Source organism: Helianthus annuus, chromosome 2, assembly GCF_002127325.2.
Source record: "Helianthus annuus cultivar XRQ/B chromosome 2, HanXRQr2.0-SUNRISE, whole genome shotgun sequence".
NCBI classification, from domain to species: Eukaryota; Viridiplantae; Streptophyta; class Magnoliopsida; order Asterales; family Asteraceae; genus Helianthus; species Helianthus annuus.
Genome location: NC_035434.2, coordinates 173,890,318 through 173,908,049, shown reverse-complemented (window position 1 = coordinate 173,908,049; position 17,732 = coordinate 173,890,318). Strand labels below are relative to the sequence as shown.

At 34.5% G+C, this 17,732-nt stretch overlaps 1 protein-coding gene across 1 annotated transcript; it reads right to left on the bottom strand.

Moving 5' to 3' along the window:
- Positions 1 to 239: 239 nt before the first annotated feature.
- Positions 240 to 5,886, bottom strand: LOC110927365 (probable pectate lyase 8). Its single transcript, XM_022171043.2, has 7 exons — positions 5,700 to 5,886; positions 5,472 to 5,525; positions 4,817 to 4,888; positions 2,203 to 2,845; positions 1,162 to 1,265; positions 943 to 1,081; positions 240 to 861 (listed from the first exon to the last, which is right to left on the bottom strand). The coding sequence occupies exons 1-7, from the start codon at positions 5,774 to 5,776 to the stop codon at positions 640 to 642; spliced, it is 1,311 nt and encodes a 436-aa protein (XP_022026735.1). The 5' UTR covers positions 5,777 to 5,886; the 3' UTR covers positions 240 to 639.
- Positions 5,887 to 17,732: the final 11,846 nt, after the last annotated feature.

Here is a 17,732-nt window from a genome sequence, read left to right as displayed (position 1 = left end):
GCCTTTAGTTGGTATACGTTTCACGTATTGGGTATTTGGGTAAACTGGGTTTTAATTAAAGGTTGTAATCTCTGTTGGGCCTTGTATAAGCCCAATATGAGAAATAGGCATGTGTTTGACATAAGTTGGGCCGGATATTATACCTAATCGTTTATGTAATGGGCCTAACAGAGTGATATTATCTGTACCCACAACAACAAAACAAAAGATTCATCAACCATATACATATACCAAACCAATGTTGAATATTGAATAGGTTTCCATTCAATTTCAAGGTTTTTAAATTCACATAACACCTTACAAGACATAAAAGTAACTAAAACGACAAGCTCGACATATATAGATACTCCCGTCTTGTCTTGTCTTGTCTTGTCTTGTCTTGTCTTGTCTTGTCTTGTCATATAATCCAAATAACACGTACGTACAACGTAAGCAACACTTGACAGTTTGATCAAGGTTGCACAATAATGAAATGATGGAAAGCAATTTGTAAAATGTTTACTTACCAAGATCGCGTAACTTGTAGGTATGAAAATCTATAAATATATATATATATATATATCTTGACTTGTAGGACAGAAAGAAAATAACCGTTTTCTTTTTTTTTAAACTTTTTTTTTCTTTTTACCAAATGGGTAATTAACAGCGTCTGCCTATGCGGCAGTTAAGAACTCCGGCAGTGGAAGTGATGACACCAACCAACGACGATGACTTTGCACCTAAACTTGAGGCCCGAGCATAGCTGGCAGCAGCCCCAGCACCAGACGGGATGAAATAAGCCCCATTAAGAAGTAGGTCACCCTCCGACCGCCAGTTCCATCCATGCCAGTGTCTTGGATCGGCATCCACTCGCTTCGTAACCTAAATCCATTGCATCTAAATTAAATTAAAAGATAGTACAATAACCAAACAAAAAAACAAAGAAATTAATTAAGTTTGTACCTCTTTTGCAAATGGGTTTGCAGGGGCCAGATATCTGTTGCCTTGACTATTAATTGTAGGGTCTGCACTTCCACCAATTGCATACATTTCCCAATGTGTGTAGTCATTGTTTACCACATGGAAATAACCATGCCTACATCTGTACCAAAAATTCAAATCAAATCAAATGAAAAAACAAAAATAAAAATAAATGAGTTTTTGTTATTTAATTTATGCTACCTTGGCATTCTTTGAATTAGACCTTCTCCAAAATGATTGTAGGCAATGGTCACTTGCATTAGCTTGTCTCTAAAATAAGTGTCACTATGGCCCAGTAATATCACCTGTATTATATTATATTATATTATATTCAGTGTTATAAGAATTGCTAGACGCTAGTCAGCCGGTGAGGTACCGGCTAGGGATTAGATGAGATTAATAGAAATTAATCGGATTGAGATTTTCTATGTAAGTTTCAGTTTTATATGTATATACACACATTTTTATATGTATTCTTTTAATAGACATGTTTTAACACGTTATTCGACCCATATTTTCAAGTAGATAGGATTAATTGCAGGAATTTACAGGCTTTGGTCAAAAATCTGACTCGAATTTGATAGGAATCACTAGTCTGCATGGTTGTAAAACAAGGTTTCCAAGGCCGAGTACTCCCCGAGTAGTCGCTACAAGGCAGGGTGCCGAGGCGACTTTCTTTGACTCCGCCTAATTACTCGGAGTCGGTCAAACGTGGTCAACCTCGGCCATAATTGGATCTAGTAGGTCAACTCGGGCCTAGTTTGACTTAAATAATAGTATAACATAATTTCTATGCGTATCATATTAAAAAGAATGAATATCATTTTCACGTATTTTGTTATAAATATTAGCAAATCTGTGTTATTTGACATATATTTAATCTCCAAAAAGTATTTTCTTTATAATTTAACATGTCCGAGTACTCCCCGGGTACTCTCTGCGTAGACCGAGTACTCTCAACTCCCCGGTCGACCAACTAGAGAACGCCTAGCGACTTTTGAAACCATGCTAGTCTGCCACCGATTTTTAGCTAGTTAGGACTAGATTTGACCCATGTTGACCGCCTGCTGATTAATTAGCCGATTAGATAAAAAGTAATCGGTGAACCTATAATCAACGACTAATCAGAGGCTAGTAGAGATTTTTACAACCATGATTATATTATATTATATTATATTATATTATATTATATTGTCACAAAATCTTTCTAATAGCCATATCAAGATATAGTTATATACTCACCTCGTTGTGATGGGTGAAATAATTGTTAGAAATAGTGATGGCAGTTGAGCCCATAACAGCATCCACAAGCCCATCAGCACAATTAGATAGTGAATTATGATCAACCCATATATGACTCGACCCGAAAATGGATATAGCATCACCATCAGCCATGGTCCGCCACCCGTAATGCGACGGGGAGCTTCTCACCAACGCGTTCCCCGTCGGTTTACAGTCATGAATATGCAACCCATGAATGATAATATTAGTAACAAACTGGATTGTAATGCAGGCTCCATTAGCAATATGTACATTGACCCCGCGCGCGTCGATTGTTTTAAAACTGTTCATAATAAGCTCTTGTTTTAATTGTATCACCATGTCGCGTTTGAACACGATCCACAACGGCTCTTCTTGGATCACGGCGTGGCGTAAGGTACCGGGCCGTGGGTTGACCGGGTCATCGTCACGGGAATCGGTTACCACGTAGAACCGCCCGTCACGCCCACCAATTGCATTCCGCCCGAAACCAATGCCGCAATCCGCCAACCGCCTACGGTTCCGCTGCCAATTCGGTTCACACCGCCAGCAGTCGTCGATTGGATTTCCCGTTCCGCATGAAAAATATCCTAATTTTCTCCTCTCTGTGCTGTTTCTCGTACTCCTACAGATAGTTAAAAAAAACTAGAGTTAATTACTATTTTCGTCCCTGTGGTTTGTCAAAAATCACTATTTCAGTCCATTAGTTTAAAAATTGCGATTTCAGTCCCTGTGAGTTCACTTCCGTAACCATTTCAGTCCCTGTTGTTTCACTTTCGTAACCATTTCATTCCATTTATTCTGTTACTACAGGGACTGAAATGGTTACGAGGTGGACTAAAATGGTTACGAAAGTGAAATCACAGGGACTGAAATCGTAATTTTTAAACTAATGGACTGAAATAGTGATTTTCGACAAACCACAGGGACAAAACAGTAATTAACTCAAAAAAACTAAGATAGCATTCGTTTTATAGAATATTAATATTAATATGTAATAATGTTGACTTTTTGTGATTTGAGTTATATGGAGGACCAGATAAACAGTGCAATAATTTAAGGGAATGTGCACCATAAAACTAGAAAGATATGAACACTATGATTGTATGGAATTCTGTCGGTGACCATAAACTGGGACCTTAATATAATGGGCAACAGCCAAACATGTACCTTAACTAAGGTTGAAAAAGATTTTGGTGTTTAATTATTCTTATTTATCTTATTGGGATTAATGGTGTCACATACTCACATGTCAAGATAGGGTTCTTTTTATACTTTGATTTCACATGGATGTGCACATTCTAGATATGTAACCTAACAAACTTGGTCACATTACCAATAAGCCTGGCCAACACGGGTGTGGTGGATCTAGTAACTGGTTAAAATGTGCACATTCTAGAATATTCTTACGACCAGTCCCAACTTTCTAACTCATTTTTTTCAATTGACACCAGTTAAAAAACTTAACTCGGTAGTTTTTTTTGCTGACGTGGTAGTTTTATGCTAACGTGGACGTATGAGGTGGAATTTTTTTGCTGACGTGGACACATAATAGATATTTTTTCCACCTCATATGTCCATGTCAGCAAAAATATTAACTAGGTTAAGTTTTATTAACGGATGTTCATTGAAAAAAAAAATAGATAGAAAGTTGGGACTGGTAAGAATATTCTTAGTTGTGATTATTTTTTGTTAACTAAGAAAATGACGGATTTTTAAAATCCAGTTTGACTTATTTAAAATATATCAATTTGGTTTATGTCGAAACGGGTTTGACCAAATGGCTCACCTTGAGAGTTGAAATGAGTAGTTTTATATGGCGGCCAACGACGGATGGTGGTGGTTGTGGGGAAGGCAGTGGCACTTAATTCTAATAAAAGCAACTTTGGCTGACCACGTTGACTGAAAGTACTAATTTGACTCAAAATTAAAACTTAAAATTTGAAAAGCCTGTTTTTATTCTATATACAAACTCTACAACTTGAAACCACTATACACAAATATGTGAATGCAAAAAGTGGACAAGATATGAATGCAAGACCCATGTGGGAGGACATAGTGTATGATTTATTAGGGACCTGTTACTTTAGCCAGCAAGAGCACATGGTGTTAGCTTCTTGTTATAGTGAATTTATTCAACAAAACAATAAAGGAAATACAAAACAAAAACATGTCTTTGTGAAAGCTAAATGCCTCAAAGGCCATTAAATGTTAAGAACCACAAGTGAACATAAGGGCTTTTCTAGTTAGATCTGTCATTCCTACAGCAACTATTTTAAACAAACATGTACATTTAATGTTATTACCAACACCTTTCTATTCCAACCCAACATTTATATCAATGACTTTGAGCTTGAGCTTGTTCATTAGTACAAGTTCTCACACAATCGGGCCGCATAAATCAATTAACGAAGCATGTTCGCATTTATGTACAAATTTTAATTAAAGAGCTCTACGTGGTGTATGGAAGATAATTAGATATGGTAATGTAGTGACTAGTGAGAGAGATATAAAGTTAAGTTATTTAATATGACAGTTAAAAGCAACACGTATAAATGTATATAGATACGTGGAAGAGAGAGGGATAAATTTGTACATTTCGACCATAGCGACAACCTCCTCAGGATCTTGGACTGCCTTTTCATTCCGCATTTCAATCTCCTTTATTCTGCACAACCAGATAAATAAAAACCGAATTTATTAAAATTATATTATAACTTGCAAAAAGTGAATAAATAATAATGTACAATGAAAACAACAAAATACAAAATTATTATTATTATTATTATTATTATTATTATTATTATTATTATTATTATTATTATTATTATTATTATTATTATTATTCCGAAATTCAGTGAAAGTGACTGGCACCAAGAAACAGAGCAAAAAAGTAATTCAATTAAAGTGATATTGAGCTGGGGGCAATTTAGTAAATGAAACGCACAACGAACATGCATCGTTTCATTGCAAACGGTTTCTGTTTGTTTGTTACGTTTATAACCGTCGATGTAAACGGTTTCTCGTTACAGAATATTATATATTAATCTGTGTAAAATGACCAAAATGCCCAACAACAAGATGACAATAGGAATCCGGAGATGAACAACGTTTGAGAAACCAATGGCTGAGATTTTGTTTTGTTTGAAATGAATCTATATATATACGGATCTAACGGTGTGAATCTAGCTAATAAACGAAAATCAACGGTTCTAAATAATATTAAAGAAGATGAAAAGTGAGTTATTTACCTAGCAGCCATTGATGAGTGGTTGAAGTTTTGCAACTCTTCTATGTCGCTTGTCCTATAACAAATATAAAATAATACTTTATAAAATGCCAAAACAACAAATTACAAACAAACTGTAGGTAAACAGGCAATAAGCTGACGTTTAATAATAATCTTATAAACTCGGGAATGAGTAATGCCCATTAACGAATTAAAATTTAAAATGATGTAGACGAATGTGGTCGAAAACCTTGAATTCGAGGAAGAAGCCGAAGCAAGTGCGACGAGCAACGTAGTGATAAACAGAGGTAGCAGGTGGTTGTTCATTGTATGTAGTTAGGTTTGTTGATTCACAGAGTTGAAATGGGATATGAAGTAGAGGAACAAGGTAGAATGAATGTGTATGGAAGTGGGAGTATCGAAGGTGCACCCACAACGTAAGGGCCACTTTTATAGCCTAAATTAAAAAAAGAATTTCAAAATTACTTTTTTTATTCGTCTATATATGTATTTTTTAATAGACATCAATGAATGGAATTAGAAATTTTCAAGTGAGGTAATAATATATATATTTTGCTTGTTGTTTTTAATATATGTCAAGAAAAATAAAATAAAATTGCGATGATGTTATATACATTTTATCAAAGAAAAAAAAAACCGGTCCTTGTATTTTCTTCCATGATATCAAACATTATATGTAGGGATGAGCTTTTCTTCTCAAATACTCGTATTTGTATACGTATATGTATCGATTTTAGGTATTTGGTACATGTATTGGTACCCAGTTTTATTGATTTTAGTATCGGTACGGGTATGGGAAAAATCGGTACTAGTATCGATTTTTTATAGACCTTTAAAAGTTTTTTTATATCTTGTTTTATTTCGTATTATGGTATTTATGGTACTCGTATTGAATTTACCTATTTGATACCCGTATCATATTGGTACACATACCAATTTTACCTATTCGGTACTCGTACTGCATTAGTACTCGTCTCGATTTTATCTATTTAATACTCATACGAGTGCCAAAAAACTAACAGAAAAACAAAGTGGTATCAAAACGGGTACCGTACCGAAATACCTATAGCATACCAATATATAGTTTTGTTCAAATTCGGTACCAGTAATTTTCGGTACCGATACATGTACGGGTATTGTACCAATCTCATCCCTAATTATACGTGATACCTGATACAAGTTGGTATGAGTATGAAAAAAATTCGTTTACAGGCCTACCGATATTTGGACCTAGAGAGCTATTTACATTGAATTGTGTACTCCCCATATTTACCCATACAAGCTTTATGGCATATTGGGCAGGTTTCATCTTCTGGGTATATAGGGATCATCAACCGGTATTTGAGAATGGCTCTGTATTCTACTGCATACATGCATTGTCCCAACCCCTCAATCAGGATAATGGTCAATAAAATCCTGAGCATGGGGACCCTTCAGGCACTCAAACACTGCCTTCTCGCGGGATGACAGGTTAAAAACTTTTCCTAGGCTTTGAGCGATTTTGCTAAACAGAGCATTCGCCAAAGTTTTTTATGGCTTCGAGGGGGCGGTGTCCTTATTAAAGAAACCGCCAATATCAAAGTCTGGGAGAGAGACATTGAAGAGTTCGAGCGCCTGGTGATACTCTGGGTCAAGCACGACAACCCCACTTTTTCGAAGGATATGATCCTGTAATTCCCAAGACTGAGCTCTAGACGCCACAAAGGGATAAGCCCCAACATCTCGAGCTGAGAGGAGGCCCAAACCACCTAGACGCATTGGCAGAGATGTTAGACGCCACTGGAGGTCACCAAAGAAGGGGTCGCCACCCACGACTATGTCTTCTATAGCCTCCCGGAGGCCATCATCGAACCGAGACATCGCATCCACCATCAAATGGGGTTGACAAGTCCGCAGCCCAAAAAGTAATTTAGCAACTCCCATGCACAATCCTTAGCAGAAGGATTTCACATAGGGGATCCCTAAGGCAGGGCAAGAGTTTAATAAGGTCAATCGCCCCCAAGGCCCGCCGCCCTGTCAACTCCCCAATAAAGCTAGGATCACGACTATAACAGCTCCACAAAGGAGCTTGACACCCCTCGCTGGTCTACCAATCTCCCTCGGGAAAAGCCTGTCCTAAACTTTACACGAATGCCGACCAAAAAAAACCTATGTTTTCTTAATGTTGAGATAAAGCCCCAGAGATGGCCCCTCCTCATTGATAATGTCTAAGGCCTTAGCAACCTCAGACGCACTGTCGATAATCGTCCCATCATCCAAGTACCAATCATGAAACGGAAGGTTACAGCGGTTCGATAGATTGATTTAAAAAAATCAAGTTGGGTTTGTATATACTATTGAATGATTTGAGAGGCTAGGAGCTTCACAAACTGATTCTACTTAATACCAAAATCAGTTATAAAGGTTAGAAAATGTCAATAGTTATACTTGATTATGAATGTATATCGATTAAGAGATTTGACTATGTGTAAATCATCAGATTTATCTTATTTTCAAATTTTATTTACTCGCAAATTTAAAGAAGCAATTTTATGCCAAAAACAATACGTTGAACAAAAAGATGATTAAATTCTACAAATATATGAATTATACACAAGAGTTATGGTCTCGTGTTACAAGGGTTTGTCATAAGTGATCCCATATCAAATGCGTTTAAGTCGTATCTTTATCAAGAGATTATAATGCAAGTGAATGCATGACCCAAGTTTCGCGTATCAATAACTAGAACATACATGTGTGAAATTGTTTAATATTACAATCAATTATTTAAATGACTCGATATCATATAATCATTTACACGTATAGCATCTTATCATTTTAACAATAAAATACTATAAGTTATCCACCTTTACATAACTTATTATTTAATTACTTAATCTATATCTATACTATATAATAAAAGAAACTAACTTTGAGACACATGTCATTCATTGGAGCCATTTATTTTTTAGTTTTCTCATCTTTATCTCCTACTTAATTATAGATAATTAATATTAATTAAAAGATAATTATAAAATTAAATTTAAACAATTCATATAGATGATAATATAATTTTTTTAAATATTTATTAGATTTCAAAATTATTTATCTTGACATTAAGAAAAGACGTACATTAAATATAAATTAATATAACGTAAAGAGTTAAATTTCATTTTAGTCCCTGAAGTTTGGGCTATTTTGTCATTTTAGTCCAAAAGTTTTATAATACACAGGGTTTATAAAGATATAATAAGATATAACTTTTTATTGAACGTACATTAAAAATAAATTAATATAATGTAAAGAGTTAAATGTCATTTTAGTCCCTGAAGTTTGGGCTATTTTGTCAGTTTAGTCCAAGAGTTTTATAATACATAGGGTTTATAAAGATATATAAGATATAACTTTTTATTGATTGGTATATAAAATTACATATGATCAACCCATACAATACATGAGATTCTTAAAAATCTAACTTTTTCATTATTAATATATAAAATAAAATTTACTCAACCCGTATAATACACAGAGTTCTTAAAGATATAACTTTTTATTATTTAATATATAAAATTACATTTATTCAACCCATGTAATAAATGAGATTTTTAAAGATATATTATTTATTATTTGGTATATAAAATTACATTTATTCAACCTGTGTAATAAACGAGGTTTCAAAAATATATGTTTTTATTATTTGATATATAAAATTACATTTATTCAACCCGTGTATTACACGGGGTTCTAACCTAGTATAATGATATACTAATCATTAAACATGTTAAAAAATCCCACTCCTTGGCATGTTCTTGATTGTTCCTCCCACATGTTGAACGAAAATGGAGACTTACTCTTGTCCAATGATATGCCAATATTCAATATTCCTTGTGAAACAAATTACGTGATTGCAATGTACACTCCACGCCATAAAAGACAGCATATATAGAAGAAGAATAAAAAAAGTAATCCAATGATTGTAACATAAATAGAGTTAAGTATAAAACAAAAACAATAAGATCATGCGTAATGGTTAATGCCCAGAGGCATTTTTTGTCACATCAGCATTATAATGCTTTAAAAATGTGTAACGGTTAATGTCCCTTAATGCCCATTTCTTTCGATACTTACCATTTTTTCCTCCTCTTTGAGCATTATTCTAGAAATGCATATCCCTTTTCATATTCTTAATGTCCATTACACATGACCTAATAAAATAAGTTAATTTTTATTTTACATAAATAAAAATATCCATACAAATTCTAGTATATTAAAATATCTTAATAGTCCGATGATAAAATGGAAGGGTTGGGTTCCGCTAAAATGCAAAATAATGGTATGGAGGGTTGCTCGTAATCGTCTTCCTACTACTTCAGAGCTTCTTAAACGTGGCGTGAACCTTCAACAAACCTCTTGTATTCTTTGTCAATCAGAATTGGAAACGGCTTTACATCTTTTCACCGGCTGCGTTTTTTCTTATGAAGTGTGGAGTAGAGTTGAAGCGTGGTGTCGGTTGAGTCCTGGTTTTGCTTTTGGTGTGACGGACCTTTTGAGAGTGCCGGAGATTCAAACAAAGTCTAAAGAAGCGAGATACACCTTAAGAGGTATTGTTTACGCTACTATGTGGGTGTTGTGGAATGAGCGTAATGCTCGTATTTTTAACAACAAGCGGCGGAGACCGATTGAGGTTTTGGAGATTGTAAAGTCAACGTCATACTTTTGGATTTGTAATAGATCTAGGTGGAAAGATATAGATTGGAAAAATTGGTGTAGATATCCCTTGGATTGATGTTTTCTCGTTTGTTTGCTCGAAGGTCCTTGCTTTGAGGACCTCTCGAGGTGTTTGAATGAAATTTTCCTTTCAAAAAAAAAATATATCTTAATCTTAATTTGGAAATATATACACGTGAAATTAGCGTATACATCGGTATTAACACACTCATCACTTATGTAGATGCTATTTAAGCGTAATAATTAACACAATAATCACTTATGTAGATGCTATGTAAAAGTGTATTCGAAGAAATCCCCTTCTTCTCGTCCCAGGTATTATGTTGTTTATTGGGTATGATTGGTTGTAAGTCATTACAAAGCACAATGTTAATGCATTTATAGTGTTTTATCCATTTGTGGTTACTCAAGTTTCTGGTATTTGTTCATAACACAATGAAGGGGAAAAGAGAGAATGTTTTTACTCTTTTTAGTAATATTTAAGCATTTCATTGTAATGTTTAGGATTCCTTGACTATAAAGGAATGTTGAAATCTTTTGGTTGATGGAAAAAAAATCCAAAACTAACCAACCAAACACATTTATAGTAAAATTTGTTCTAGTTTCATCCAATTTGGTGAACCAAATGGACCCTAGCATTTATGGAGAAAGAATTCAAACATTAGCTTATCAAAGGTTGACCAAACTTAAGAAGGTAATAAAATCATTTTACTAGAGACATATATCTCCTCTCCTTTACAGCTTCCCTGACTTAGTTTTGTTATTCAAAAAGTGGTAGCGGCTTAACTTGTTGCCCGTTTACCAACTATCTCAATGTAGAATCATAATTTGTTATAAATAAATGATTTCAGGGTTTCCCTTCTTACAAACTTTTATAATTTGAGATTATTTCCATTCTTACAAACTTTTATAATTTGAGATTATTTCCCTTGTTTCAAACGTTTATAATTTTAAAACATCATAAAGATGACGAACCTGCATCCTAAATACATCGTGATTTAAACTTATGCCTTTATTCACCTTTTACTTTAGGCTTATATATATGGATGGTGAATCATTGATCAATATCATTTTGATTGACTTTAACAATATAGGGAAGCTAAACATGGCTCATTGTAACACTCTAGGTAAATCACATATTGGTCGTGGCTAGTAGAGATTCATTGGTTCAAAAGGAAAGCGTTGTCTCTTAAATCACCAACGCTTTTTGGGCTAAATGGTAGTGGATAAAGAGAGACCTTCACAAATGAACGTGTTCATGTATGAGACGTACTAGAATGCGTGACCTCATGTGGAGTTTTCACTAGGGCAATAAAAAACATATATGTAAACTCATCGTGGGAAAAACAGACAATATTGGTTGTACGAGAGGCCGAACGCTACAAATGGTATCAGAGTCACTCCAGAGTCGTTCAGGATGGTGGGGAAAACCGCATCATGAATGGCGAGTCCCCGAGGGTATCCATGAGAACACCTTAAGAAAAGCTCATATCCCTAATTGGGATGGTGGCGCAAATCTCATCAAACAGGGTGATTATAATGATACAGAGAAGATTAATAAAACACCCTACATAAATCCCGCATCGGACGTGACCATGAGATATTCTTGGTTCAAAAGAAATGTTCGGCCTCTTAAATCACCATCTTGTTTTAGGCTTAATGGTAGTGGATTAGAGGAGAACTCAACAGTTAAGCGTGCTCAAGTGGAAACAATATTAGGATGGGTGGTCTCATGGGAGGTCTTCACTTGGACAAAAAAAACAAATTTGTAAGATCAGCTTGTGGGCATAGTAGACAATATTGATGGTATAAGAGGTCGGGTGTTATATTGATGAAGGTAACTTAAAAATAGGTCAATATGGAAATTTAAAGCTTGTATTTGACTTGTTTTTTTAATCATCTCATGTGATTTTGACTTTAAATAGAATGTTGTTAATTTTATGTTTGTAACACCCTAACCTCGTTAAGGCTGATGTGTAATCAGAATTTAGATTTCCGACTATGGGGTAGCGGAAACCCAAATCTATGCACATGAGTTCTTCAGTAGTCCACACCTTAATCACGCAGGTTTGATTTTTATCATGTGTTAAAACTATTGTCGAATAATAGCAATAATAACAAGCACAACCGGAAATTTTGTGAGAGAAACGTGAGTAGTGGGTTTTCATAAGAATAATCTTAGAGTACGAGGGAGATAGTAATTAACATATGGATGGAATCAAGGTAGAGGATTTGAATCCTTTGAGGCTGGCTAATATTGGGTGATAAAGAAAATAATATTTAAATAATAATTTGAATCCTTTGAGGCTGGTTAATAGGAGGTGTGAAATGTGAAAAAAGTGTGTCACATAGGCTCCACGTAGTAGACGTTGAGACTTTCATCAAGTTGCATGTTTATTCCATCTAAAATATGTACTTTAAACTTATTTTATTAATCTAAAATAATTGGAAATTTTGAATCTATCTATCAAAATTACCATATTATAAATTAACAAAATGTTTAAGCTTCTTGAGATGTACTTTATGCATTGGGAGTCTTTCAAAAAAAATTCTATTTTTTCACTTCTAACCCAATGGTTTACATTGTTTGCATTTTAAGCTTTTTGTTTTTTTTACTTTTAACTCAAAACTTTTCATCTTTTGCAATTTAACCCCAACACATTTTTATTTTTAACTTTAATCCACGTATTTTTTATCTTTTGCAAATTTTTTGTTTTACGTTTCGTTCGAATTTTGCGAGTCAACACGCCGTAACGTACGTGTGGGTTTCAAAGTTTTTTTGTACTATTTTTTTCCCATTTGACAAGACCGTCACAACGCGTTTATTTTCCCTATTTGTCAGGTTGGTCGTAACACGCGTGGTATTAGATCAACTTAGTTACTGTTTTATATTTTTACATTTCAGTCAAATTTTTTCGCATTAACATGTCGCAACTGGCATACGTGGTTCAACGATTTTACGTATGTTTTCCGTTCGGTGTTATTTTTTCCTTTTTATTTATTTTGTTTTTACGAGCTGTTCCGGTGTTGTTGGTCGCTTGTAGTTGTGTAGCATTAGTGCTACTTGGCACGGTCTATGCCCCCGCCGCAACGCGGGGGCTCTTAATACTAGTTACAAATTACTTTGCACCTTAAAATTATCTAGTTTTCTGGAACTTCTAACAGTTTTGATAATTAATAATTAACTTATTACGATTATTATTAAATAAAATTAGGGACTAGTAAATAGTTGTTGTGCATTTGTGCTCGTTTATGTACAATTGAGATCATTTAGAATATTAGCGAACAAACATAAACGAATATGTTTATTTTCTTAATGGACAAGATAACCATTCCATTCAAGTGTTGTGTTCGTTTGTTTGTTCCTTTATAATTAGAAGAACACAAATACGTCCTTGTTTATGTTCGATTACAGGCATATCATCATGACACGTATGATCATCAAAATGCACCACCGTCGGCTCAATCCTCTAACCACAATGTCCCTTGATGACCACCTTGTCACACCCTATATCATATCACAACGTCAACATACGTCTAATTAGGCTATATACTTGAGCTTGAGATCAAATATGGTCACACCTATTAGGCCTAACCAAACACACTTTCCCTCATGTATAAGGAGGCTTAGACCTCCACTCTAAAGACTTCTTACCCCAACTCCCTCTTCGATATACTTCCTTTTGTCTCTTCTCTCCTTGACACTTCACCCCAAATCCCCCCCCCCCCTCTATCTCTATATATATATATGTATATATAGATATATAGATTATGAGAGAGAGAGAGACACATACACACATATTATACGTTATGAGCTTGCAAGTTGATTATACATACACATACATGTATCTCATATAGCTTGAGCGTCGGACGACGTCCCCTTGTTACGGTCTTACATCCTTTCTAACAAGTTTCTAAATTCTATTGTTAATCCATCATAAGCTCGACAAAAGACTAGGTCGGATCTATACGATTCCAAGGTTTGGCCCGGAAAATTGACCTTTCAACATCATACGGATACCGATTACCGAGAAGATTAACATGGACCATTGTAACACCCTAGGCAAATCCCACATCGGTTGTAGCTAGGAGAGATTCTTGGTTCATAAGGAATGTCCTGCCTCTTAAATCACCAAAGCGTTTTAAGCTTAGTTGGTTGTGGAGCACATAAAAACCCCACATTTAAGCTTGCTCATGTGGGAGTATATTAGGATGGGTGACCTCCTGAGAAATCTCCATGGGGCAAAAAAAAAAAAAAATACATGAGCATCTAGATGACCAACCCATCAAGAACAAAGTATACAATATTGGTGGTGTGAGAGGCAGAATATTACACAAAAGAATGATTAATGGAAAATAAAGCATTCACTTTGATTCAACCTAAGCCAATCTGGTTAAGAAAATTAAATCTATTCTCACAAGCACTTAGATAACTAATTAAAACACCAATCTAAATTTGAAAAAAATAATATTAATAAATCAGCATCGCCCATAAGTAGAGAGTTGATCTCATGGATCCATATTCAAACCAACAAAGCCCCAATCTAAAATCATGATAGCAAGGTTTGGTGGTGTGGAGTGACGCCCCCCCTCCACATCAGTTTGATAAAACCCTCAACACCACCTCGAGGGCGCTAAAGTGGCTTTAAAGGTGCTCTCGTGAGTAGAATGACATAAGTGAAATGTAAGGAGAGGTGTGATCCCCATGTATCAGCCCATAGACCGATCAAAACACTCTATTTGTGAGCCTATAGTGAAAGTGCGACACTAGTGTGAAAAGTGAAAGAATTATAAGACGCGTAGTTGGGGAGGGGTAATTTAGTTATTACTATTAATAGTAATATTACTAAAAGTTAATAATAGGAACAACAAAAGTTATAGGTGACAAGTCTCCAATTTAAAAAAAAATGCGTTTGTTAATTTTTTGATTTTTTTTTGGAAGTTATAGTGTAAATATGAATCAATATATGTTGTTTTTCTTATTAAATGAACTCCTAATAACTTATCCTTTCAAGTCCATTATTGTCGTTTAACCTTTGAATTTTTCTTCACCTAGATGTTCATCAAAAATGGCTCAAACAGGAATCGAACCTGCATCTCCACTAGGGAGGCACGCCAATTAGCCAATTAACCACTGGACAAGTTCTGAGGACTAAATAAGAATAGTGAAATCTAAAATCAAAGAAACAAAAGCTAACAAAATATGTGCGACCACTCATGTTTTTTATATGATTAAAAAAAACGTTAACAAAATAATTGAAGACGCAAACCAGCCTAGCTTGAGATGTGGCGGAATTGGATGAGCAATATATGCATGACATTAAGACCAATAAATTGATGTAGACCCACCATCTCTCCATCCAGCCAAATATCTATATATCATGTCACCAAGTAAATACACAACTACAATTAATTAATAAAATAAAATAGATCAAACACAACTAGTCAAATCGAAAACCAGCTAAGTCACATATGTCAAACTAGGTTTAAACAAGAAACACGTTGGGTCTCATTTAAGCTTGAATCATGGTAGAATATAGCTTTTCGTATTATAAAGAGGGAGAAGCCCTTGGAAAATATGTCATTCGACTATACGGAGTGGGAGGGCTTGAAAAGAGGACGTGAAACGCCATTTAAATGGTGGTGAGGTGCCAAAAAGGGCGTGCTGGGATGGGGCGTAAAATGGTGGCGTGGTGTGACACGTGACATACACTTTTTTTATTTATTTTATATTAAAAAAAAGAAAATCAAATAAAACCCACCACCCAATCAAAACAACACACCTCATCAACATCTTCTTCATCGCGGGTGAAGAATCCAGCGCCCAAACCTCCACACAACCGACGGGCCAGTGTGCCCAGCGTGGAGAGACTTCCACGCCTCCAAAACACACCCACTCCATGTAGTCAATGTGTGATGCACCATTTAAAGGATATCGACACGTGTTTTAAACCGAAAACAATAAATACGAATACCGATATCATGACGGATGTTGTTTGGTTGGTAACAGTTTGATCATGATACCGTTACCGTACCGACACTCGCTATAACATACGATACCAAAAAAAATACTCGTTTATGAATAAAACTCCGTTTTACACCGGCATGTCGAGGAAACCATAAAATCGAATGTTGTATTAGTACCGATGTTCAGATGGTATATGTTTGGTTCGTCATGGTAAAGAATAAAAAGTTAAACTACACTTGACCCATTTGAAAAAAAAAAAAAAAAAAAAAAAAAACCTTTTATCTTATGGTAGATTAAAATAAGAAAATCACAACTATATACTCGAAATTTTATAAAACATAAAATATTAAAAATGTTCAAAACTAATTACAATAATAACATGTAGGTTTTAATCATGCTTTAATAATAAACAATACTAATGACCATTGAGATGTAATCAGAAGCTAATATATGTTTACACCAACCCAGCGAATCAATTAACAAGATATTGATTCAGTTTTGAAACATCTTGTTAATGTAATAAAAGAAATAAAAGATAAAGAGTAGCGACCAATCATGTGTATAACATGTGAGCAATGGGGTACAAGTCGGTTTATGCGTCCTTATCATCTCTTATTTCTTATCCTATTTCATGTCATCACCATTTCAGACCAAACATACATAATTATGCAATTGTCTTTTTTCCTTCTCAAGTTTTCTGGAATAAATAAATAAATAAATAAATAATAATAGTAATAATAATAATAATAATAATAATAATAATAATAATAATAATAATAATAATAATAATAATCACTTTACAGTAATGCAATATCGACTATTTTCATATTTTCTTTACCCAAAAAAAAGACTATTTTCATATTTTATGCCAAGTTAAATGATAATATAGGTTCTAAGATTTATAAGCAATGCATATGATTTTTAGTAAAACAGTAGTGTCTTAGTTAAATAGTAATTTTAAATATTATATTGTATATATCTATATTAATTTAATTAAATATTAAATAAAACTAGTTAAACAGTAGTTGTCTCTCATTGGTCCACGTAACGGACATAAAACAAAAGATTGCATGTGGTCTTGTGGTTCGCCTATTACTATCCTGTTTGAGAGACGTGGGTTTGAGTGCCGGTCGCCCCTATCGGCTTTAACTTTTTTTAACAGCTTACGAATTCTCCAAATGAACTACTGACTTTCGAACTAAGGAAAACCTCCACCTAGGGCCAAAGCCCGTGAACACTTCCCTAAAGGCAAGCAGTACAGTGAGGTAAAACTCGCTCAGTTCAAAGATCAAACTAGCAATCACCGCCTACTAACCTAGTCTCTCATCATCACTAGGTGTCACCGAAACTAAATGATGGTGCTGGAATCGAACATGGATCACTTGAAACACTAGATCTCCCCCTTACCACTCCACCACCAGCTCATTGCCCTTATCTGCTTTAATTATTCTATAATCTCCTTTATTGGTTAATTTTCTTAGTCTTTTCTATTCTTTCCCTTTTTTCCTTGCTTATGTGTTAGTATTTACTACTTTTATTTTCTTAGTTCCTTCTTGTTATATTTCATAAGATTAATGCTAATGTAAT

Excerpts from the sequence above, each read along its gene's own strand:
- LOC110927365 (XM_022171043.2), bottom strand. The coding sequence starts at position 5,776 with ATGAACAACCACCTGCTACCTCTGTTTATCACTACGTTGCTCGTCGCA. Across the intron at positions 2,846-4,816 it reads GTTGTCGCTATGGTCGAAAT|GAGTACGAGAAACAGCACAG; the intron begins GTACAAATTTAT and ends AACTATCTGTAG. Across the intron at positions 1,266-2,202 it reads ATTTCACCCATCACAACGAG|GTGATATTACTGGGCCATAG; the intron begins GTGAGTATATAA and ends AATATAATACAG.